The sequence below is a fragment of the Callithrix jacchus genome, chromosome 12, assembly GCF_049354715.1.
Source record: "Callithrix jacchus isolate 240 chromosome 12, calJac240_pri, whole genome shotgun sequence".
NCBI lineage: Eukaryota > Metazoa > Chordata > Mammalia > Primates > Cebidae > Callithrix > Callithrix jacchus.
This window is the reverse complement of record NC_133513.1, coordinates 86,176,397-86,200,000: the sequence shown is the minus strand read 5'-3', so window position 1 is coordinate 86,200,000 and position 23,604 is coordinate 86,176,397. Positions and strand designations below refer to the sequence as shown.

The following is a 23,604-nucleotide window of genomic DNA, read 5'->3' as shown; positions in this document are numbered from 1 at the left end:
CACTGCACCCGGCCAACTGGGTGACTTTGAATGTTACTCAGCTTCTCAGTTTCCTTGGCTGTGACAGGGGGATGAAAATAGTAATACATACCTCCTAGCGGTGTTTGTTGTTGTTTTTTGGGAAAAGGGTCTCACTTTGTTTCCCAGGCTGGAGTGTTAGTGGTGTGATCTTGGCTCCCTGCAGCCTTGACCTCCTGGGCTCAAGGGATCCTCCCACTTCAGCTGGAATTACAGACATGTGTTACCACACCCAGCTGATTTTTATATTTTTGTAGAGATGGGGTTTCATTATGTTGCCTATGCTGGTCTTGAACTCCTGGGCTCAAGCAATCCTCCCACCTTGGCCTCCCTAAGGGCTGGGATTACAGCCGTGCATCACCTTGGCCTGGATCCTCCTAGGGTGAAGATGAGATAAAGGCCAGGTACAGTGGCTCATGCCCATCCTAAGCAGATGAATGGGGAAATGTGGGTGCAAGTAAACTCTCAGGTAATGTTCTTAGAATCAATGAATAGCATATGCTCTTTAATTTTTTTATAAATGATTGATATGTCTTCCTTTATCTCTTTTGCAGATGAGAAAAAGAAAACAAAGAAAGTTGATAATGAATTGAACCCTGTCTGGAATGAGGTGATTTCTTCATTGTTTTTTCAACTTCGTTTTAACAGATAAGCTGTATTTGATTGTCCTATCTTTGGGTGAGAGGTTACCTCTTCCTTTTGGAAGGAGAATCTCTACATTTCACCCCCACCCACTCCATTTCCCTTTGTGTTCACCAAGAGAGCAGAGCAGTTCAAGGAGAGAAGCTCACCAGCAACCATCTCCTGTACAGCCGTGGTGCGGCGAGGGGAGCCTGGACTGGTGGGAGGAGAGTTGAGTTGTTACCTGGTACCGCCATGAGCTTGCTGTGTGAGCTTGGTCCACTTATGTCGCATATCTGGGGCACGTGTGTAGAGCAAGGGTGGGATTAGATCATCTCCAGAGCCTCAGCAGGAAGGCCTCATACTTAAAAACATATCTGCATGTGACAAATCAAGACTGTATCACATGATTCTCTGTGTGTCTAGCTGGGTAATGACATGTATTGTTTTTATGTTGATAAAAGTGATGTCCAATATGCTTCATGTGGACATTTTTGAAAACTTCAGATAAGCATTAAGAAATTAACTTGGGTCCCACTCCTTAGAGGAAACTACTATTAATATCTGTGATCAGTAAGTGTTTATTGAAGAAATATATTTCATAAAATATGACATCTGAGATACAAACTAGCATCATATAGCAAATGATTTCCGCTCCTACATTTTCTATTATATCCTGAACATATGCCCATATTATTCAATTTGAAAGTATTTTAATGACTGTGTAATATTCTACTGAAGACATATAACTTATTTACCTCCCCCCACTGTTGACCTTATATCTAGTTTAGAAGTACTTTAGTGTTTAATATTTTCACAAATATGTGAAAAAATTTAATTCTTCCCACTGAATAGGATTTTCCTACTCTCTCTCTCTCTCTTTTTTAAATCACCCAATTATTCATAAAACTCTAACTTTTTAACAGTCAATGGCCAGCTCCACTGTGTTTTTCAAAAGCTGGGTCAAACCTTCCTGGACAAGAACAATAATGAATGTCTGTTATTTTCGCCAAGTCACAGATCCATGAAGGCTTCCCTCCACCCACTGCAAATTGCTTTCTCTCCCAACTAGTTTTAATATCTTCATGAGATAAAGAATAGACTCTTATCTTTTTTTTTTTTGAGACAGGGTCTCCCTCAGGTAGGAGTACAGTGGTGTGATTAAGGCTCAATACTGCCTTGAGTTCCTGGGCTCAGGTGATCCTCCCACCTCAGCCTCCTGAGTAGCTGGGACCACAAGCACACACCACACCTGACTAATAGTTTCATTTTTTGTAGAAATGGGGTTTCACCATGTTGCCCAGGCTGGTCTTGAACTCCTGACCTCAAGTGATCCACCTGCTTCAGCCTCCCAAAGTGCTAGGATTATGGGTGTGAGCCATTGTGCCTGGCTAGACCTTATCCTTGAATGAAGTGAAACAAAAAACATTTTAATGCCTTGGTTTGTTTTTTGGTTTTTGTTTTTTTAAGACAGGATCTTGCTCTGTCATCTAGGCTGGAGTGGAGTGGTTCAATCATCTCTTACTGTAGGCTTGATCTCCTGAGCCCAAGCAATCCCCTTGTTTTAGCCTTCTGAATAGCTGGGACTACAGGTATACACCCCCATGCCCAGCTAATTTTAAAAAATGTTTGTAGAGATTACATCCCGCTCTGTTGCCCAGGCTGGTGTTGAGTTCCTGGGCTCAAGCCATTTTCCTGTCTTGGCCTCCCAAAGTGCTGAGATTAGAGGTGTGAGCCACTGTGTCCAGCCTTTTTAATGCCTTTCTGAAATGCTCGGCAGGTCTCAGGCAGGTTGAGAGGGAATTCCACTTATCTGTAATTTTCCCTAGAACCCAGAACACAGCCAGCTGGACTGCAAGCTCCATGAGAGCAAGAGGCCCCTTGGGTTGGTCACTGTGGATTCCTAGCACCTGACACAGAGCTCCAAGAATAAAGCAAATCAGAAATATATTTACATGAGGGTGCTTCCTACTTCAGATTTTGAATCATCCCAACTCGTCTCTTTATATTTGAGATCAAGCCATGTGACCGATGGCAGAGAGATGTGTCTCATGTGAGCTGGCATATCCTCTGCAGGAACCAGCCATCTTATTCCATTTTGTTTCCAACACTTTTTTCTTTACTTTCATATTGCAAATGTTTTATCAAGTAAACTGTTTTATAATTGAAACCAAACCCAAATGAAATGTCAACCTCAAACCCACTGGTATTGCTCATGCTGCGTTTTTCTTTTTTTAAGTCAGAGTTTCACTCTTATTGCCCAAGCTAGAGTGCAATGGTGCAATCTCAGCTCACTGCAACCTCTGTCTCCCAGGTTCAAGTGATTCTCCTGCCTCAGCCTCCCAAGTAGCTGGGATTACAGGCATGTGCCACCATGCCTGGCTAATTTTGTATTTTTAGTAGACATGGGGTTTCACCATGTTGATCAGGCTGGTCTCAAACTCCTGACCTCAGGTGATCCACCTGCCTTGGGGATTACTGGCATAAGCCACTGTGCCCAGCTCTTTTTTTCTTTTTTGAGACAGGGTCTTGCTCTGTCACCCAGGCTAAAGTGTAATGGCACAGTCATAACTAACTGCAGCTGTAACCACTTGAGCTCAAGTGATCCTCTTGCCTCAGCCTCCTAAGAAACTGGGACTATAGGCACACACCACTGTGCTCTGCTGATTTTTAAATTTTTCTTAGAGACAGAATCTCACTGTGTTGCCCAGGCTGGTCTTGAACTGCCAGCGTCAAGCAGTCCTCCTGCCTCAGCCTCCCAAAGTGCTGGAGTTACAGGTGTGAGCCACCATGCCCAGCCTGGGTGTGTTCTAATAGAAGCTTTGAGGCCAGGGGCTGTGGCTCACACCTGTAATCCCAGCACTTTGGGAGGCCAACACAGGTGGATTACTTGAGGTTCGAGACCAGCCTGGCCAACATGGCAAAACCCCATTCCTACCAAAAGTACAAAAATTAGCTGGGCATAGTGGTGTGTACCTGTAATCCCAGCTACTGAGGAGACTGAGAACTTTTTTAAGTTCTGAAAAAAAATTTTTTAGAAGTTCTGAAACAAGTTGTCCTTCCATTCCAAGCCCACTACAAGAAGGATCAAGTCATCATTTAATGTATTTAATTCATTTATTACCTAATTAAAGGCATCAGTGATGCTTTATTATTATTATTATTTACATTTGTCACTAGAAAGCAACTTACTGCATTAAAATGAGAGACCCAGAAAGGTCAGTATATTACAGCATTGACCAACCGTGGTGGAACTTAAAAGGAGAGGCATTTTAGAAAATGTTTGCTTAGATCATTCATCTTCTTTGACAGTAGCATGATTAAGAAGAGCAGATAATCAAAAACTAGCCATTGGAGAAGATGTTTTCACATACACCCTACATTTCATTCTTGCAGCAGTTGTGGTAGGCGTTGAGTCCAGTTCTCTGAGCATGAGGCAGGGGTGTGGTGACCTGGCTGAAGCCACAGAGCCTAGGAAACAGGAAGTCAGGAGTTGTCCACAGGTCCTCGAAGTTGACATCTGGTTTCTTTCCCACCCCCTTGGCCACCTTCAGGTTTAGAATTTAATCATTTCTGCCTAAATTCAAAAGATTGTCCCTGGTGAAAATAACGACCCACCACGCAGCATGGGTGTATCTTAGTAATCTCTGCTCCTTTAACGGCCTTTTTTTTTTCTTTTCAAAACCTTTCTGTGAACAGATTTTGGAGTTTGACTTGAGGGGTATTCCGTTGGACTTTTCATCTTCCCTTGGGATTATTGTGAAAGATTTTGAGACAATTGGACAAAATAAGTAAGTTGTTTCAACTGTTTTTCTCATTTTATGTATTACCCTCTCACTGTTGTTTATTTTGTTGAAGAGACACATCTTTAATAGTGTATTATATATAATACTTCCAATATAAATGTGCCTTAATTCCATGCTCCCCTCATTTCTGAGCCAATAGCAGATGTGGCTCATTCATCTCAGCACTTTTTCCCGAAAGGCTGCAAACACCGAGCCACCCCCAGTCTATCAAACTTGCTTAGAGTGAAGCCTGTTCACACGCCTGCAACTTCTTTAATGACATTTCCTCCCTCTGGTAGTTTATCTGAACTGTATACCAAATCGCTTCTTCTTCTGATTATTTGTGGCCCATGCACATCTCATTCAAGTTTTACTTCTAGCCGCATTTCTGTCTCAATGTCTCCTTCGCCTTTTAATCCCAACAGACCTAAACCAGACTCCTGGCCCTACTGCCTCTTTCTTTTCACAAGTGGACAGGTCACGGTGGTGCCTGTGATGACACCAAGGATTGTCCTCCGGGTAAAGATTGGGGACTTCCCAAGCAGGTCCCTGTGGGACAGAATGACCTTAGTATTAATAAATTCACGGTAGGCCAGGATCTGGACTTTGGCCTTGTAGACTTAGACCCAGTCTTACGTTACCAATTCAAGCTAACCAAGTTCACAAGAGACTAATGCTGTTGTTTTTCTTTTTTCTTTTTTTGAGATGGTGTCTTGCTCTGTTGCCCAGGCTAGAGTACAGTGGCACAATCTTGGCTCACTGCAACCTCCACCTCCCAGGTTCAAGCAATTCTGCCTCAGCTGCCCCAGTAGCTGGGATTATAGGCATGTGCCACCATGCTCAGCTAACTGTTGTATTTTTAGTAGAGATGGGGTTTCACCATGTTGACCAGGCTGGTCTTGAACTCCTGACCTTGGGCGATCCACCCACTTCGGCCTCCAAAAGTGCTGGGATTACAGGCATGAGCTACCGTGCCTGGCTGAGACCGATGTTTAAAACCAGAATACCTACTTATTTTCCTTCTGGTGGAAATCAGTTGCCTAGTGAGAGGGCATTTCTACCCTCCAATCCATGAATTTTCCTTTAAGTCATACCACATGGGAAACCAAATTACTTTGTATCCTTGATTACAAGATGTTATTGTTTGTAAGATGTACAATCAAGTTAATAACAGGTTTGGTTTCCCACCCCCCAAAAAAAGAAGCCTGATATTTAATGCCTACATCAATTGTAAGAAGCATTTCAGTTTTCAGTAATGTTAGTACATTTTTAAATGTATGTCATAGGTGCATCTGGTATAATCCAAAGGCTACAATGAGAGTAAAAAATTAGTATGACTTAGTTGAGGTAGGGTGGTCACATGCCCTGATTTCTTGGGACAGTCCTGGTTTACTGTCCTCGCACAGTGATTAATAACGCCTCTTTTGCTGTCAACATGGCTTGGTTTGGACAGTAAATTATTATTATTATTATTTGAGACACAGCCTCACTCTGTCACCCAGGCTGGAGCGCAGGGGCACAATCTCAGCTCACTGCAACCTCTGCCTCCTGGGTTCAAGTGATGCTTGTGCCTTGGCCTCCTGAGTAGCTGGAATTGCAGGCATGCACCACCACACCCAGCTAATTATTGTGTTTTTTAGTAGAAACGGGGTTTCACCATGTTGGCCAGGCTGGTCTTGAACTCTTGGCCTCAACTGATTCATCCACCTCAGCCTCCTAAAGTGCTGGGATTACAGGGGTACGGTAAATTAGATGGTCACTCCAGTTATTGGGGTCTTCTGCTTAACAGCATCAGACTAAGAGTCTGCACAGACATCTACTCCCTAGACAGTGCTTTGATAGGCACTCCCATATTTGCCTTTGATGAGATCCTTTTTACCATTCTCCATTGCTGACCAATGCCCCTGTGAGTGATGCATATTTTCTTTCCTTCCTTCCTTCCTTCCTTCCTTCCTTCCTTCCTTCCTTCCTTCTTTTCTTTTCTTTCTTTTTTTTTCTCAACTGAGTTTCACTCTTCTGGTGTGCAATGGCATGATCTTGGCTCACCACAACCTCGGCCTCCTGGGTTCAAGTGATTCTCCTGCCTCAGCCTCCTGAATAGCTGGGATTATAGGCATGTGCCACCACACCCAGCTACTTTTTAGGAGAGACAGGGTTTCACCACGTTGGCTGGCCAGGCTGGTCTCGAACTCCTGACCTCAGGTGACCTCCTGCCTTGGCCTCCCAAACTGCTGGGATAACAGGCGTGAGCCACCATGCCTGGCCCCTTCTTATATCTTATCCAGTCTGTCGCCAGATCTCATGTTTTCTTCCTTTCCATAGTCTGTGCTTGTGTATGTGTTTCTTCCCCAGGCCCACAGCCACCAGCCTGGTTGAGGCCTTCCTCATTTTGTGCCTTATTTATTTTAACCTGGCAATGCGCTGGCCTCAAAACTCTCATCTATGGTTTAAAGTCCTTGCTTTCTTGAAAGTTTCAATACTTAGAGAAAGTCATAAAATAAACAAATACACTAAAAAATATGTATATAATGTGTCAGGTTCCATGAAGTGATGTAAGCTAAAGAAGAAACTGTTGTATCCCATGAAGAATAGTAAATCAGGGCGGGGCACGGTGACTCACGCCTGTAATCCCAGCACTCTGGGAGACTGAGGCAGGTGGATCATGAGGTCAGGAGTTCAAGACCAGTCTGGCCAACATAATGAAACCCTGCCTCTACTAAAAATACAAAAATAAGCTGGGCATGGTGGTGCGTGCCTGTAGTGCCAGCTACTCAGGAGGCTGAGGCAGGAGAATAGCCTGAGTCCAGGAGGCAGAGGTTGTGGTGAGCTGAGATCTCACCACTGCACTCCAGCCTGGGAAACAGAGCAAGACTCCATTATCTCAAAAAAGAAAGAAAGAAAGAAAAGAAAATCAGAGGAAAAGGGAAAGTAGTCAAGGGTAGCAAGGAAGGGAGATCCAGTTTTATTTGAGGTGGTGATAAGGTGACAAGTGAGCAGAGACATAAATATAATTGCAAAAGTAAAAGTGGTTTTGCACCAACCTAATATAATGAAGAACTGAGCCATGCAGTTCTCTGGAGGGTTGAGGAGTATGGAGGAAGAATATCTCAGGCAGGGAAGAGCACGTGCAAAGGTCCTGAGGCAGGAGTGCACTTAGGGTGCTGGAGAATGTGAGGAGGCCGGTCAGGTTGGGGCACAGGGAGTGGTGGGACTGTGGGAAGTTGGTGAGGTCAGAGAGACCACAATGTGTGCAGCTTTGTGGACCAAGGCATGGGCTTTTGATTTCATCCTAAGTGAATAGGAATCCGTTAAAAGTTTTGCTTATGATCTGACATACGTTTAAAGGATCACTCGGGCTTTTTGTGTAGAGACTGGAGGTAGGAACCAGTTAGAAAGCAGGAAAACAATACTGGGAGACCATTATATATGTATTGTAAACAGACTGAAAACACAGTGCAGCCCTCAGAGGACAGCAGTGATGGGAAAGGACAAGCCTCCACCCTAAGGCTCACCCTGGCACGCATTTCAGGCATTTGTGTGCATTTCTAGAGATAGAGTTCACGTACAGTCCATCTGAACCTGGACATTTTCATATTTTTGTGAGCCTATGACAGGCATAATTGTAAACAAAGAAAACACAATAGGCCCTGTTCTAAGAGGGTCCTTCTAAGGTTCAGGGGCTCCATGCGTCATGCTGAGCTATGTTACACTTGGTGTTATGATGCCTGCTGAGTATAAAGACCAAATGAGTCCAGGTGTGCTGGTTTATGCCCGTAATGCCAGCACTCTGGGAGGCCGAGGCAGGCTAATCATTTGAGTTCAAGACTGGCCTGGTCATCATGGCAAAACCCTGTCTCTTCTAAAATACAAAAATTAGCTGGGTGTGGTGGTGCACACCTGTAATCCCAGCTACTTGGGAGGCGGAGGCACAAGAATTGCTGGAACCTGGGAGGCAGAGATTGCAGTGAACTGAGATCACACCACTGTGATCCAGCCCTGATAACAGAGTGAGGAAAAAAAAAAAAAAAGACCAAATGAGCACAGGGTTACTCTGATGACCAGAATTTTTAGGCATAACAGAGGTAAATTCTAGGCCAGTTATGAAGCTGGTCTTGATTACTTTTTTTCAATCTTTCGCTCCTCCCATCTTCCATCCCCCTGACTTTTGCTGGGCACCCAGTGTCTTTAAGATTCCTGGCTCCCACTGTGATACCTGCTGAGACCTGCCCTCTGAGCCACACCCTGCACACTGCTATTTTTTTCCTGTACAAAACTTACCTGTCCTGTGGCTCAGTCCTTCAAAGCCCTGCTTCAAGGTTCTTTCTGAGAAATTAATCGAGTGTTGGTATAACAGCTGCTAATAATTTCCCGGTAACATTGACTTTTGAACTGAAGGCCATCAGTGACTTATTTGAAGGAGTGAACAAGATGGGAATTTTAGGCCCTATGGCCAGGTCATTGGAGGAGGTTTTTGTATTAATAATGAGAACATTATCTCTCTGTCCTGCAGCTTCCACCGCATAGTTTATTGTCTGGCAGTGGAAGGCCAACCCTGCGACAGCTCTGTAATGAACAAGGCATGATTTCCTGCCCCTCCATCGCCTCTGCTCTTCTGCTAAGCAGTGTGCCTCCCCATCCTCAGCTGGGAATCATGATCATTGGTTTAGTTTCCACCAACTAACCAATACACACACCTTGATCAAATTACCTGTACATTTCAGAAACAAACTTTTTTTTTTTTTAACAGTCTGGGAATAAGCTGTATGTTTGTTCAAAATATTTGTGTATTGTGGGCCCAGATTTTCTTTTTGGTTTTTTTTTTTTTTTTTTTAAGAGACAGGGTCTGGCTGTGTTGCCCAGGCTGGAGTGCCGTGGCTATTCACAGGCACGATCCCACTACTGATCAGCACGCGAATTTTGACCTGCTCCATTTCCGACCTGGGCCGGTTCACTCCTCCTTATGCGACCTGGTGGTCCCCTGCTCCCGGGAGGTCACCATATTGATGCCGAACTAAGTGCGGACACCCGATCGGCATAGTGCGCTACAGCCCAGAACTCCTGGGCTCAAGTGATCCTCCAGCCTCAGCCTCCCTAGTAGCTGGGACTACAGGCACGCGCCACCGCGCCGGGCTCTTTTTGGCTTTTTCTACTGAAGTTCTGGCCTTTGAGGATCTGCTTATTGCTCAAGGTGGGACCGCTTCCCTCACCTGAAGCGCAGGGTGGGGCCCGAAGGGTTTTCTACAGCTTAAGGAATGTCCTGCCTGTTGACTTTCCTGTTGCCATGGAGATGGGCTGTGCAAACACAAGCCCTCACTTTGCATCTGTTGCTCCCCGGCTTGTTAGCAAACAGTTTCCAGCTGCCTGGGTCAGCTGTGCACCGTGCCCACACCCGCACCGGCTAGACAGCTAGACCCACGCAGTCCCAGGTTTCAGCGCCTGCGGGCGGTAACACCCCCCACATCCCTCAGGCACTGGGAGTGGGTGGGCCTTTTCAGTGTGAACTCTTTTCTTCCAACCAGCCATTCAGAAGGAATGAGGGTGAGAAAGGAGGAGCCTCTTGGTCACAGGAGGAACATGAAATGTTATTTTTAGAGGAAATGTCAGAGGGGAAAGATTTTCCCAGAGGCTGAAGAATGAAAGTTCCCTTTGCAGACAGCCAATGACTATCACTTCATGAGGACTTAGCATGTGCCAAGGGCACCCAGCCCTTTGCATTCATTGCCCTACTTGATCCTCACACATACCCCATATGATGGGTCCTACTTTTCCTCAGAGAGGTTGAGTGACCTTCTCAAGGTCACACAGCAGGTGTATGTCAGAGTCAGCTCATTTATATCCAGGCCTATATACTTGACTTTTATGTTATACCAAAAGTCTCTGACTACCTATGGGAAACAAAATGTTGGTAGAATGATCAATTATCTCTGCTGAAATAGAAGTGGTTTTTCTTCCTAATTATGAAAAAAAAAACATTTTAAATTCTAAATATCAGTGTATTGCTACCTTTCCTAAGCTCCACCCTAGGTAAAGATTTTAAGCATTTTTATACTATTGAATAGTAAGTCACTTATGACGATATTCTGCAATGGACAAGATATGTGAAGAGACTATATTGCATCTCATTGACTCTTCGCAGTGACCTCGAGAAGTAGAGAGTAGACTTGAGCCTCAGAGGGGTTGAGGCTGGGACCCTGATCTGTTGTCATCCTGGCCCTCCCCTTGAGTTTCTAAAAGTGCCATTCTCAAGAACGTGCACATGTAAAAATGAAAGATATTGACAAGTTTTCAGATTGTGTGTATGTGTGTGTATGTGTGTATGCATGTGTGCACACACATGCTTAGGAGAAAAAAGAGGTACCACATAGAAATTTTGCATTTGCTTTTCCCTTTTCGTGGAATGCTCCTTCCTTCAAACTGCAATAGATGTAAAATCTTGTCACTGGGCCTCACCATCTCTGATCATCCAACCTAGAGCAGCCCCTCCCTGTCACTCTCCATCTTATGACCCCATTTGATTTCCTTCAAAGCCCTTCTTATTAGGGAGCTCAAATGAGCATAAAAACAGGAAAGGAGTCTACCTGAGCATACAGATGTTAGAATTGTGTTTTAGACAAGTACTCAGGGTATGTGCTGGTCCACACACCTGCTATATGTAGCTCAGCATTCACCACCATCTGAAACGTTCTTATCTATTTACTTATTCATTTGTTCTCTACCTACTGGATAGTAAGCTTCATGTCATTCTTGTTCAACACCGTGACACCAGCATTTAGCACAGCGCCTGGCATACAGTAGGCTCTAAATAAATGTTTGTTGGATGAATGAGTGAACAAGTGAGTTTATGATGCTCCTACATCGATGACATTGACCATTTACAAAGCACCTTGCAGCTGTCATGTCAGCTCACTGGTAATGGGCCATCGATATGGAATCTGTCCACCTCAGCTCTCTGGAACAGCTCTCTAGTTCCAACTTGGGTTTAAGCTGCAAAGGGGTCTGGATACAAAGGGGTCAGAACACAAGAGAAACAAACCCCTCTCACAAAGCTCATGTCCCTTTATAGAGAGATGTGGAACTCAAGACAAAGCTCACAGGAAGGCAGCAGAGCATGGTAGTTGAAAGCTGGAATTCTGGAGCCAGGCAGAAGCTGATTAGAGACCCAGCTCTACTAGTGTGTGGCCTGGGCGAGTTACTTACCCTCTCCAGGCCTCAAAATTCTCACTCTTAAATTGACTGTAGTTTGGAAGTTTCGTTATGCTAGGGGACCAGATTTACCCTCCACCTGGCACAACTAAAACAAAATATGTGCAACAGTCGTCTTCAGATGTTGGGCTTTGCTGGCACAGAACACTGATCTCTAAGAGATGGGAGATCAATGAGGTGAGCCCTGTGAGTGCCCAGCTTAATGCCTAAGGGACTTGTTTCCAGGCTGCGATGCAAGGAAAGGGAACCCAGGCAGATCCTTGTTGTATCCCAGAGTTGGAAAGATGCAGGTGGGAGTCTAGAGATGCCAAGGTTACTAGTGGTTCAAGAGGAGACACACACAAACACACACACACACACACACAGAGAAACAGAGAGAGAGAGAGAAACAGAGAGAGAGAGAGAGAGAAGGAAGACTAGAGAAGAGAGGAGAAATAGAGAGAGCACTTCAGAGACTTGTAGAAAGTCCCCTTGAATCTTCAGCTGAGTACCGAGTGAGGAAACTACCTGAAGCAGGGCTGAGAAGAGCTTATGTTCATACCAACAAGGGAAAACACCTTGTAATTCATAGGGAAGTATTTGGCCTCCGTAATGTAGAGAGAAAACAATCAGTAGAAACTGACCCAGAAATGGCACACAATCATTAGTAGACATGGACAGTAAAACAAGTATTATAATTCTTTTAAAAAAATTATTTGTGTGTTTGTGAGACAGGGTCTCACTCTGTTGCCCAGGCTAGAGTGCAGTGGCACAATCTCAGCTTACTACAACCTCCACCTCTAGGTTCAAGTGATTCTCCTACCTCAGCCTCTGGACCAGCTGGGATTACAGTCATGTGCCACCATGCCCAGCTAATTTCTGTATTTTTAGTAGAGACAGGGTTTCACCATGTTGGCCAGGCTGGTCTTGAACTCCTGGCCTCATGTAGTCTGCCTGCCTCTGCTTCCCAAAGTGCTGGGATTATGGGCATGAGTCACCATGCCCTGCTGAGTATTAGAATTCTATTCTATAGATTCAAGAAGGGGGAAGATTTCTTGAGCATGTTAGTAGAAACATGAAAGATGATTTAAAAATTTAACTTGAATGGCTAGAGATGAAAATTACAATAACTGAAATAAAGTGACCATAAGTGTAAGGTTTGAATGAGGCAACTGAGGCTAGTTATTGAAATAAAGAAATTTAATCGGCTCCTGGGCGAGGTTCAACGGTCCAGGGAAAGGGGGCCAGAGAAGTCTCGCTGACTTCCCTGGGCGGGGTTATGGCTGTGAGGAATGAGCAACAGCTGGGTGCTCTGATTGGCTCCAGAGGAGGGGGATTGGGACGGGGCGCGCCGCCATTGGTTGGTGGGTTGTTGGGCGGGTTTTCCAGTGGGAGAGCCAGCCAGGGTTGCCTTAGCCGGAGCTTTCCAGAGGAGCCATGCGGCAGAGCTAAGTGTCGAGTGCAGAGCCTGGTGCGGTTGAGGTGCAGAGTCAGGCGCTGAGTGCAGAGATGGGTGTGTCCGGCCTCCCAGCTATGCAACCGGCCTTACAATAATTATCTCTCTAAAAATTGCATTTCTAGTATTCTTTCTGCTCTCCAAATATATGTACTTGTGCATGCAAAACCACCATTACATATACTCCCACACACATGCAGAACAAAGTTAGAAACAGTTTCTGAATATAAATCCCCAGCAAGGGGTCTGTTTTGCTGTGTCGTAAGAAGATAACAAAAAGCCTAACAATATACCTAGAAGTAAATTTATTCCAGCTCTCGCAAAAGACGTGTGGGCATGTGGCCAGCTGTGCGATCATGAGATTAGTTAGAATTTTGGTTTTGCTTCTTGTTGGTTGGGTGACTCTTGGCAAGTTTCTTAATCTTTATAATGGGGACTGTGATACTTCCTCAATAAATAGTATATATAGGGCGACTGTGATATAATTAAGAGGGGAAAATTACTTCAGTTTCCTGATGAACAACAAAATAGCTAATTTTTTTTTCTTATTGTGTGTCAGGGACTATGCTAAAACTATTTCACATATAATTGCATTTAATCTTTATAACAACTATGAGTCAGACAGTCTTATCTTCAACTCACAGATGAGAAAAATGTGGCTGAAAGAGATTCCTTAAATTGTGTAGGGTCACTCAGTTCTTTAAGTGGAAGCACATGGATTTTATCTAGGTATGTTAAAATCCTCTTACACAGAGCCCAGACCTTCCAAGGTGTGTGTGTGTGTGTGTGTGTGTGTGTGTGTGTGTGTGTACGGGTTCAGGCTGAGGGCCAGGGTGCTAAAACTTGAAAGTGAGAGGTGGTTCTAGAAGCTATAGACTTAGAAAAAGGAAAAGACCTCGCTTACATTGTGAATTGTACTAACTCCCTACCAAGCACGGTGGCTCATGCCTGTAATCCCAGCACTTTTTAAGTGAAACCCCATCTCTACTAAAAATACAAAAATTAGTTGGGTGTTATGGCAGGCGCCTGTAATCTGAGCTACTCTGGTGGCTGAGGCAGGAGAATCACTTGTACCCAAGAGGGGAAGCTTGCAGTGAGCCAAAATTGAACCATTACACTCCAGCCTGGGTGACAGAGGGAGACTGTGTGTCCAAAAAAAAAAGAAAGAAAAGAAAAGAAATGTTCTAACTCCGTGTGTGTGTGTTTGAGACAGAGTCTTGCTCTGTCGCCTAGGCTGGAGTGCAATGGCGCTCACTGCAACCTCCGTCTCCTGGGTTCAAGCAATGCTCCTGCCTCAGCCTCCCAAGTAGCTGCAACTACCGGCGCCCGCCGCCATGCCCGACTAGTTTTTGTATTTTTAGTAGAGGCGGGGTTTCATCATTTTGGCCAGGCTGGTCTCGAACTTCTGACCTCAAATGATCCACCCACCTCGGCCTCCCAAAGTGCTGGCATTACAGGCGTGAGGCACTGTGCCCAGCATACCAAAGCTTGTTTTAAATTAGAGAAAACAGAAAGACTGTGGTTTGGAATGAAATTAACTTGGTAGGGCAAAGTGTGGTATCGCTTATAAGAAGTTTTTCATTTCCTACTATATGCAATACCTTGTCTTTAAGCTTTTAATCCTTTTCTTTCTCCTAGTTATAAGATGCACTTCCGACCTTGCCCCATGTAAATGAGACAGAGGGAGAAGGTGGTCTTTCTTCTTCTGGGGTTGGTTGCTGAGGAAGGATTAGATAGCCCATGGACTGAAGCAGGACTTTCTCACTGGAGTAGCTTCTCAGGCTGTTGGAAAATCTAATCCAGAAGCAGATGTTACTGTGGAGCAGAACTCTCAGTTCTGATTTCTTCTAGTTCTGTATTAGAGCAGCGACACTGTGAAAAGAACTGAGCTGGTTTGGGCTGGCTGTCTCAATACAGGGAGAGGCTGACCTGCACTTTTTGGGAAGGCAGATTAAGTAGCTGCTGCAATCCTGCTGTTATCTGTTAAGATCTTTAAATAAGAATAAGAATGATTAAAGAAGAATGGGCCATAGCCCTGGAGAAAGATACCCAGAGAGGCTGAAAGGGAAAGGCATCTCATAAAAGCAAGAGCTGTAATTATCTTCTGATGACTCTTTGGTAGGTGATCTCTTTGGAGAGGCAGATTTACAACCTGTAAATAATTTGCAGGGTCGTTGGACTATCTTCAATGATGTATCAGCTAATTTATTCATGCCTCAAATATTTACTAATGCCAGCTATGTGTCAGACACAGCTCTAGACACTGGGGGTACTCCATACCTTTGATGGAGCTAACGTTTGAGTAGAGGAAACAAATAATCAATAAATACACATATGACATAACAGATGGTGATAAGTGATACAAAGAAAATAAAGGAGAGAAAACAGCAGGGTGAGGGCTGAGTGGGTGCTGGTTTAGATAGGGTTGTTGTATAAGGGTTTGTTTAGGCAGATCTTTTATAATGGGTTATGAAGTTTACAAACTTCATTCAGATTCCACCAAATTGGATTTTATGAGAGTTCAGCTGCAGCTGACACTTACCTCTGGTCTAACTCTGAAAAGAAAAATTGTTTCCCAAAAGAATTTGTGGTATATGTAGTATTGAGGGTGGGGAAAGGCTGTTTGATGTAGGTAAGATAAAGAACTGGTTTCAATAACTTTTTTTTTTTTTTTTTTTTTGAGACAGAGTTTCGCTCTTGTTGCTCAGGCTGGAGTGCAATGGTGTGATCTCGGCTCACTGCAACCTCCACCTTTCGGGTTCAAGCAATTCCCCTGCCTCAGCCTCCCAAGTAGCTGGGACTACAGACACATGCCACCATGTCTGGCTAATTTTTTGTATTTTAGTAGAGACAAGTTTCACCATGTTGGCCAGGATGGTCTCGATTTCCTGACTTCGTGATCCACCCGTCTTGGCCTCCCAAAGTGCCAGGATTACAGGCGTGAGCCACCGCGCCCAGCCTTTCAAGAACTTTGTACAGTGATTACATAGAAATGGATGTGGGTAGTTACAAAGGGTTCTTATCTATTCAATCATGCCCACCTGCCCAGACCCCTGCTGATTCAGAGCAGCTTTTATGGCCAAGTACTAGCCAAAAGCCCTGTCTTCATATGCTTTTTATACATCCCTTTTTCTAGCATAGTGTCTGAAATAATAATGCAAGGTGACTGTTAAGCACTTGCCATATCCTTTTAATCCCTGCAACAATACCATTAAGTAGGAGCTGTCATTATCCTTATTTTACAGATTAGGAAACTGAAGCTGGGGGAAGTTAACCTGTACACAGCCTGAGCCTGAATTAGTCAGGTCTGCCTGCCTCCACATTCCTAGTCATTAGGCAAAGCTGTTCCTCCTTATCTTCTAAGGTTCAAGTGCATGAATGAGTGAATAAATGGATGGATGGGTGAAAAAACTACTACTTTGATTCTAATGGTTGAAGGAATTAGCTAGAGACAAAGCATCTTAACTCCACTGAACCATCAGAGCAGGCAGGCACAGAATTGGTCAGGTGATAATAACAAAATAGCAGGTGACCATCATTTATTCAAGAAATAATATTCAGCATCTCCTCCATGCCAGAGAAGTTAGCCTGCTGCTCACAGCCAGACTCTGGCCTCAATGCCTCACTGACCAGGAGGGTTTTGGTGAGGAGACCTGGGCTTCCACTCAACCCTTTGAGGAAGTTAGAGTGATACAGTTGTGGCCAGAGTGGCAGAGATGGGAAGAGCTGGGGAAAAGAGCACAGTAGATCGTGCAGATCCAGCCACAGCCTTCAGGCGATATCATTGATTCCAAAACCAGGGCATGGAATGAGCAAAAAATAGAGGAGAGACTTGGATGAGCAGGTTTGGGAATTGCGGTTGAGGACCGGTGTTTCTACTTTTTTTTTGGGGGGGGGGGAGGAAGGCAGGAAGGAAGGGAAGAAGGACGGTAGGGAGGAAGGAAGGGATGAAGGAAGGAAGGAAGGGAGGAAGCGGGGAGGGAGGGAGGGAAGGAAGGGAAGAAAGGAAATCAAGCAATGAAAGAGACATTGCCGACCTGGATCTAGAGGTTTTCAAGTTGATTTCTTTTTTTTTTTTGAGAGAAGGAAAGAAAAAAAAAAAAATAAGTAAAGGAGAGGAAGAAAGAGGAAGAGAAAGAGGGAGAGTAAATGGAAATATTGCTTTATTTTGAAAAAAATTGGGTATTAATAATGGCCAATCAATGTTTCATTTAAACTATGAGTACGTGTGATGTGGTATTGACAAGAATGTATATTTTGTGTATTTGAAGTGGAGAGCTCTATAAATATTTATTAAGTTTACTTGTTCTGGATCTGAGTTCGAGTCCTTGATATCCTTATTAATTTTCTGTCTCATTGAATCTAAGTCTAGTATCTGGGTGTTAGGATCGTTAGCTCTTGTTGCATTGATCCTTTTACCACTATATCTTTGTTGCTTTAAAATCTATTTTATCCAATACAAGAATTGCAACTCCTGCTTTTTATTTATTTATTATTTATTTTTGCTCTCCATTTGGTTGGTAAATCTTTCTCTATCCCTTTGTTTTGAGTCTTTGTGTATCCTTGCATGTGAAACAGGTCTGGATGTAAAATGCCGTTGGGTTTTGGCTGTGTCTTTTGATTGGGAATTTAGTCAATTTAAATTTAGGGTTACTGCCATTTGATGTTGACTGGCTGTTTTATCCATTTGTTGGTGTAAATTCTTCTTTATGTTGGTGCTCTTTACTTTTTGGTGTATTTTTAGAAAGGCTAATACTGGTTGTTTCTTTCTGTGTGTAATGCTTCTTTCAGAAGCTCTTGTAAAGCAGGCCTGGTGGTAATAAAATCTCTGAGTTCTTGCTTGTTCATAAAAGATCTTATTTTTCCTTCAGTTGTGAAGCTTAGTTTGGCTGGATATGAAATTCTGGGCTGGAGGTTCTGTTCTTTGAGGATGTTGAATATTGGCCCCCACTCTCTTCTGGCCTGTAGAGTTTCTGCCGAGAGATCTGCTGTAAGTCTGATAGGCTTGCCTTTGTGGGTTATCCGACCTTTCTCTCTGGCTGCCCTTAGTATCCTCTCCTTCATTTCAACCCTGGTGAATCTAACGATTATGTGCCTTGGGGTTGCTCTTCTTGAGGAATATCTTTGTGGTGTTCTCTGTATTACCTGGGGTTGAATATTGACCTGCTTTGCTAGTTTAGGAAAATTTTCCTGAATAATATCCTGAAGGGTATTTTCCAGCTTGGATTCATTCTCTCCGTCGCATTCAGGTACAACTATCAAACGTAAATTTGGTCTTTTCACATAGTCCCACATTTCTTGGAGACTTTGCTCATTCCTTTTTATCCTTTTTTCTCTAATCTTTTCTTCACGTTTTATTTCATTAAGTTGGACTTTGACCTCTGATATCCCTTCTTCTGCTTGAACAATTCAAGTGTTTAAACCTGTGCATACTTCTCGGAGTTCCTGTATTGTATTCTTCAGTTCCATTAATTCACTCATACTCCTCTCTAAGTTGTCTATTCTCAATAGGATTTCATCAAACCTTTTTTCAAAGTTCCTAGTTTCTTTACGTTGGGCTACAACATGTTCTTTTAACTCACCGAAGTTTGTTATTATCCATTCCTTGAAGAGTGATTCTGTCATTGGGATGCGCTCGTTCCCCATCAAGCCTTGTTCCATTGTTGATGTGGAACTGTGATCATCTTTAGAGGGAGAGGCGTTCTGACTTTGAGTATTCTCAGCTTTTTTACACTGGTTTCTTCCCGTCATTGTAAATTTATCCTCCTGTCCTCTTTGAGGTTACCAACTTTCTGATTAGGTCTCTTGAGTGGACGTCCAGGTTGTTAGTTCCCAGGGCCAGAGCAGCGGCGTTAAAACTGATGGTGCTTTTCTGCCCAGGATTCTCCTGTCTGGCTTCCTTCTTGTTTCCATAGTAGATGACTCTGCCTTCCCCGGGCTCCAAACCTCGGTCAGAAGGGGAACCGGACCCGTTTACTCTGCGCCGAGCGCTGCCGCGCCGAGGTGCCGGCGGAACCGCTGCGCCGACCACGAGAGTCGCACTGGCGACTCGTGTGTTTCCACCACTGGGGGATCTTCTGCTCCGTGAGCGACCAGACTTTGTCTGAAAGTGTGGCGTCCTCTAGTTCTCCGCGCCTTCCCTGAGAGCTGCAATCCCGGGATGTTAGCGATCGGCCATCTTGGATCGTTCTCTTGTTTCTACCTTTTAAAAAGCCACACCCCCTTTCAATGAACAGTAAGAGCTGCAAGGTTCTCTGGAAATCCTGGCCTGGAGTCAGGAGCGGAAATTCCTGGGGAGAGCGCAGGTCACTAGGCCTGCAGGAGGTTTTCGTGAAGTTTTGTCTGCTACAGTTTATTCGATTAAATAATTGGATTTCGATGCCTGTTTCTCAAATGTAGCCTGGATTCCCATGCTGAATGTTTTTAAAACCACCCATGTCCCCGTCTCCCTAGAACCCGCATTGTCTGCTGCCTTCCCCGCCAGCTGTCCACCTCCTCCGCTTTCCTCCAACAGCCATTGGGAGTCACTTGTCTAGACCATTGTTTCCGGGACTATCTGGGTATAAGAATTACTTAAAGGAAAAAGTTGGACTCAGGGTCCTGGGAATCTGCAAACACCGTTGTGAGAGATGTCCAGGGAAGCATATTCCGAGAAATGTTTTGGGAGACGATATGGAGGCCGAGTGAGGGTGGGCGGGCAAGGGCAAGTGCCAGGTGAACCGAGACGCAGCCCTTTGGGGGGATTTTACCTTAGCAAGGGCTTCCTGTGATATGAGCTGCTGCCACGGCTGTGTTCAGAAAGAATTACTCAGTGATGCCTGGTACAGTATGGTCAGGAAGGCTTCATTCAGGACTGAATTAGATCAAGGGACCCCCTGAGTTAGGTCAACGGAGACTCTTGGGAGGGAAGAGAGATGGGCTGCAACTCAGATACAGCACTGGCAAGTAGGAATTGAGAGCCAAGGTCAGTGGCTGGAAAATTCCTAAGAGGCAATGACACGGTCAGGGGGATTCTGGCTAACCCCACCTAAAGAGATTCTTGCTGAGGACATCCCCTGGGGGATGGCAGAGAATGATAAACCCGATCAGATATGGAGGGTGATCAGATCTCAAGGATGGGGGTTGTTTGCCAAACTGAGTAGGATTCTTTGCTACCACAGGATTTCATGAGGAAGCATGCACAGGCCTAGGAGAAGGCGCCACTCGAGTTTGGCCAAGCAGAGACCCTGTGTCAGCTGACACGGCCTCTCCTACCAGTCTGGTTCACAAGAGGCATGCTTGGTTTTTCTGCCTTTTGGCTTGGAACCAGGGCAGGAGCTTGGTGGATATTGGCCCAGGAGAGGGAGAAGTGTGGGGGAGGGGAGACCGGGCCTAGCCTTGGAACCTCAGGGCCATAGGCCTGCCAAAATGATAAGCTACCACCAGCTGAGAGCCCACTGCTTTAAGAGTGGGGAGGTCACAGGCTTTTTAGGTTTCCTACAAGGGACCTGAGAGCAGTTTGGAATCATGTTTGTCCCCAGTCCAGTTAGGGATTGCTGTCCCAGCTCAGAGGTCAGGAAGTTGAGACGGTGCCGCGATCTCTAGAGGCAGAAACAGTACAACATGTGATTTATTTCTCAGCCTCCAACACATTTTTTCCTTCCTTCATGAAGGAATTTCCAAGTTACTTCTCCAGAAATCATGTGGGCTGTGTCTCTGCCGCAGAGAGGAACAACTTGGTATATGTGAGCTCCCCTGATTAGGAGTCAGCCAGCAAAGCCCTTACTCACTCCAGAGGCATTCGCCCATGCTAAAGGGGAGAACATTTTCCATTTTGCTTTTGTAAACAAACTATACTATTTTAAAAAGAAAAAAAAAAACAGTTTAAGCAGCTCTTAACCAACACTTGCAAGCTGACTGGTTTACACTTCACCTCCTTTATTCCCCCAATCATAACATCTCATTTTAGGTAGTTACTCCCATTGCTTAATATTTGATGTCACATAGAGACTCGCTTCCAAACTCTATAACAAAGGAGCATGACTGGTTTTTCTTCACTTTGAAGACATCTGCAGTTTATTAATTCCACAAGGAATGCTGAAGGCCAGAGGACGCTGAGATTCTTTGACTATAAAATTTCTTTTTGAGACGGTGCTTCTTCTGTTTTAGTGTTGGGTGGAGTTCATAGGGGAGACTTACTTTTCCATGAAAATATAGAGGAAAGCTTCCCCATCACTGTCACAGTATAATATTCTAGGATTTTTATAGCATTAGTAACAAAAAGGAAAAAGGGCTCTTGGTTCAGTGTCGCCTCCTTTAAAGGAAATTGGCTTATGGTCAGACCGCACTGTTTTTATCCCCTGTGTAAGAGGCCAAGTCATCACTTCCCAGTTTTTGCCAGTTTTTCTAGTATTTTGTATCCAGGCAACGTTATAGAAAATAGGCCAGGCCAGGAGTGCTCTGGGAGTCACTGCAGAGCTCAGACTTACTCATGGGGCATATTTTCTTCAATTCACAATGAAAACTCCTAGAAGTTATGTTTGAATTTTTCCTGAACTCAACCTCGTTGTAAAAATATCTTTGGGATTTGGCCCAGTCCAGTGGCTCACCTCTGGAATTCCAGCACTTTGGGAGGCTGAGGCGGGTGGATCACAAGGTGAGGAGTTCAAGACCAGCCTGTCCAAGATGGTAAAACCCCATATCTACTAAAAAGACAAAAAAATTAGCCAGGCGCAGTGGCAGGTGCCTGTAATTCCAGCTACTCGGGAGGCTGAGGCAGGAGAATTGCTTGAATCCAAGAGGTGGAGGTTGCAGTGAGCCGAGTTGCACCACTGCACTCTAGCCTGGGCGACAGAGTGAGATTCTGTCTCAAAAACAAAACAAAACAAAAACTATCTTTGGGATTAAAGTCTTCCCAGGCCTTCATCTAAACACACTATCCTTACTTCAGAAAAAAAAGAATAGAAATTCTAGTTTTCTTTTATGTGTCCCCCCTACAAAAGCATCAGACTTTTAGGAGAAAGTCAATTTTTCTTTCCAAATAGGATATGGAACTAAAGGTTTCTAAAAGAAATAATTGAGGTTAGCCTTTATAATTGGTTTCTGTTATTTTATTCCATCCCTGGTCAGTGATCTGTTACTACCCTCTCTGGGGGAAGGGAAACTAGCAGATAGTGGGTCAGAATGGAGGTGGTAAAACCATTCAAGGCCATAAAAGGTCAGCAGACAGGCTTTGTGTTTTAGGCAAGCCTGTTCTTTCTGGTTAACCTGTTCTTATGTAGCTTGCATTGCATCCCACCTTTCTGTTATTGGCCTAACCTTCTCTCCTGACACTTTGTGAATTCTAGTTTGATTCATGACATTGTAAGACAATCTCCTTGAAGGTAGAAACCCTGCCTAGCATTCTGGATAGTCTAACATGGACATGTTCTAGGAGACTTTTTCTTTCCCCTAAATTAGAGAGCAGGACTTTATAAAAAAAGAGAAAATAATTTTTTTTTTTTTTTTTTGAGACAGGGTCCTGCTCTGTCTCCCAGGCTGGAGTGCAGTGGTATATTCACAACTCACTCAGCCTCCCAAGTGGCTGGGGCTACTGGTGTGAGCTACCACACCCAGCTAACTTTTAATTTTTTGTGTGTGCCCAGGCTGCTCTGGAACTCCTTGGGCTCAAGTGATCCTCCTACCTCAGCTTCTCAAAGTGCTGAAATGACAGATGTGAGCTACTGTACCTGGCCAGAAAAGAAATATTTAACATTAGATAGTTTCCAGTAGACATATGTAGAAAGCATCATATATACAAGCTTAGTAGCAGACAGTTAGAGCTGGAAAGCATTTGAGAAATTTTTTCCTTCAATCCACTTGTTTGCAAATAATGAAGAGTTGGATGACTTAGCCAAGTACTTCAAGAAAGTTGGGACACAGAGTTAGGATTAGAACAAGGGTTCTTTTCAACTTGGGGCAGTTTTGCCCTCCAGGGAATAATTGGCAATGTGCCTCGAAGTTTTTGATGATCACAGATGGCATCTAGCTGAACAGTAGAGCCTCCCATTAAAAAAAAAAAAATTAACACGTTTAAAATGTCAGTAGTGCTGAGGTTGAGAAATGCTGGTCCAACCCCAGGCTGGTCATCTTTCTACTTCAGCATTGTCCCAGCATGCTGCACTGTTTGTTCTAAGATTTATTTATTGATGACAGAGACTCGGGTCATTTTGACTTTAGCAGAAGCAAATCAGTACATGTTCAAGTGTGCAGTGTTGCTGTCTTAGCCCTAGGGTTAGTCTATGAATTATGGAATTGTAAGGAATGAAGTCCAGTTTGTTTCCACATCTTTCATCTCATTTAGACGTCCAACCGGTAAAAGTTGTTTCTCAGAGGTGCTCTGGGGACCCCACATGGCAACATGGGTGCATCATTTTTGAAGTAACAGATGTTAGCAGTATCTGTATTATTCTCCCCAATTCAGTCTTCAGAAATAGGACTAGATTGGCCAGGTGAGGTGGTTCACACCTGTAATCCCAGCACTTTGGGAGGCCAAGGAGAGTGGATCACGAGGTCAGGAGTTCA

The 23,604-nt window shown here is 44.3% G+C and overlaps 1 protein-coding gene across 4 annotated transcripts in view; it reads left to right on the top strand.

Annotated features, from left to right (window-relative positions):
* MYOF (myoferlin) overlaps positions 1-23,604 on the top strand; it is a 188,578-nt gene that overhangs the window by 25,725 nt on the left and 139,249 nt on the right. For all 4 annotated transcript variants that reach the window (XM_002756412.7, XM_009009984.5, XM_078346062.1 and 1 more), the window contains exons 2-3: positions 573-628; positions 4,339-4,430. In XM_002756412.7, coding sequence (XP_002756458.3) covers positions 573-628; positions 4,339-4,430 — 148 coding nt within the window. The remainder of the gene's footprint in view (positions 1-572; positions 629-4,338; positions 4,431-23,604) is intronic.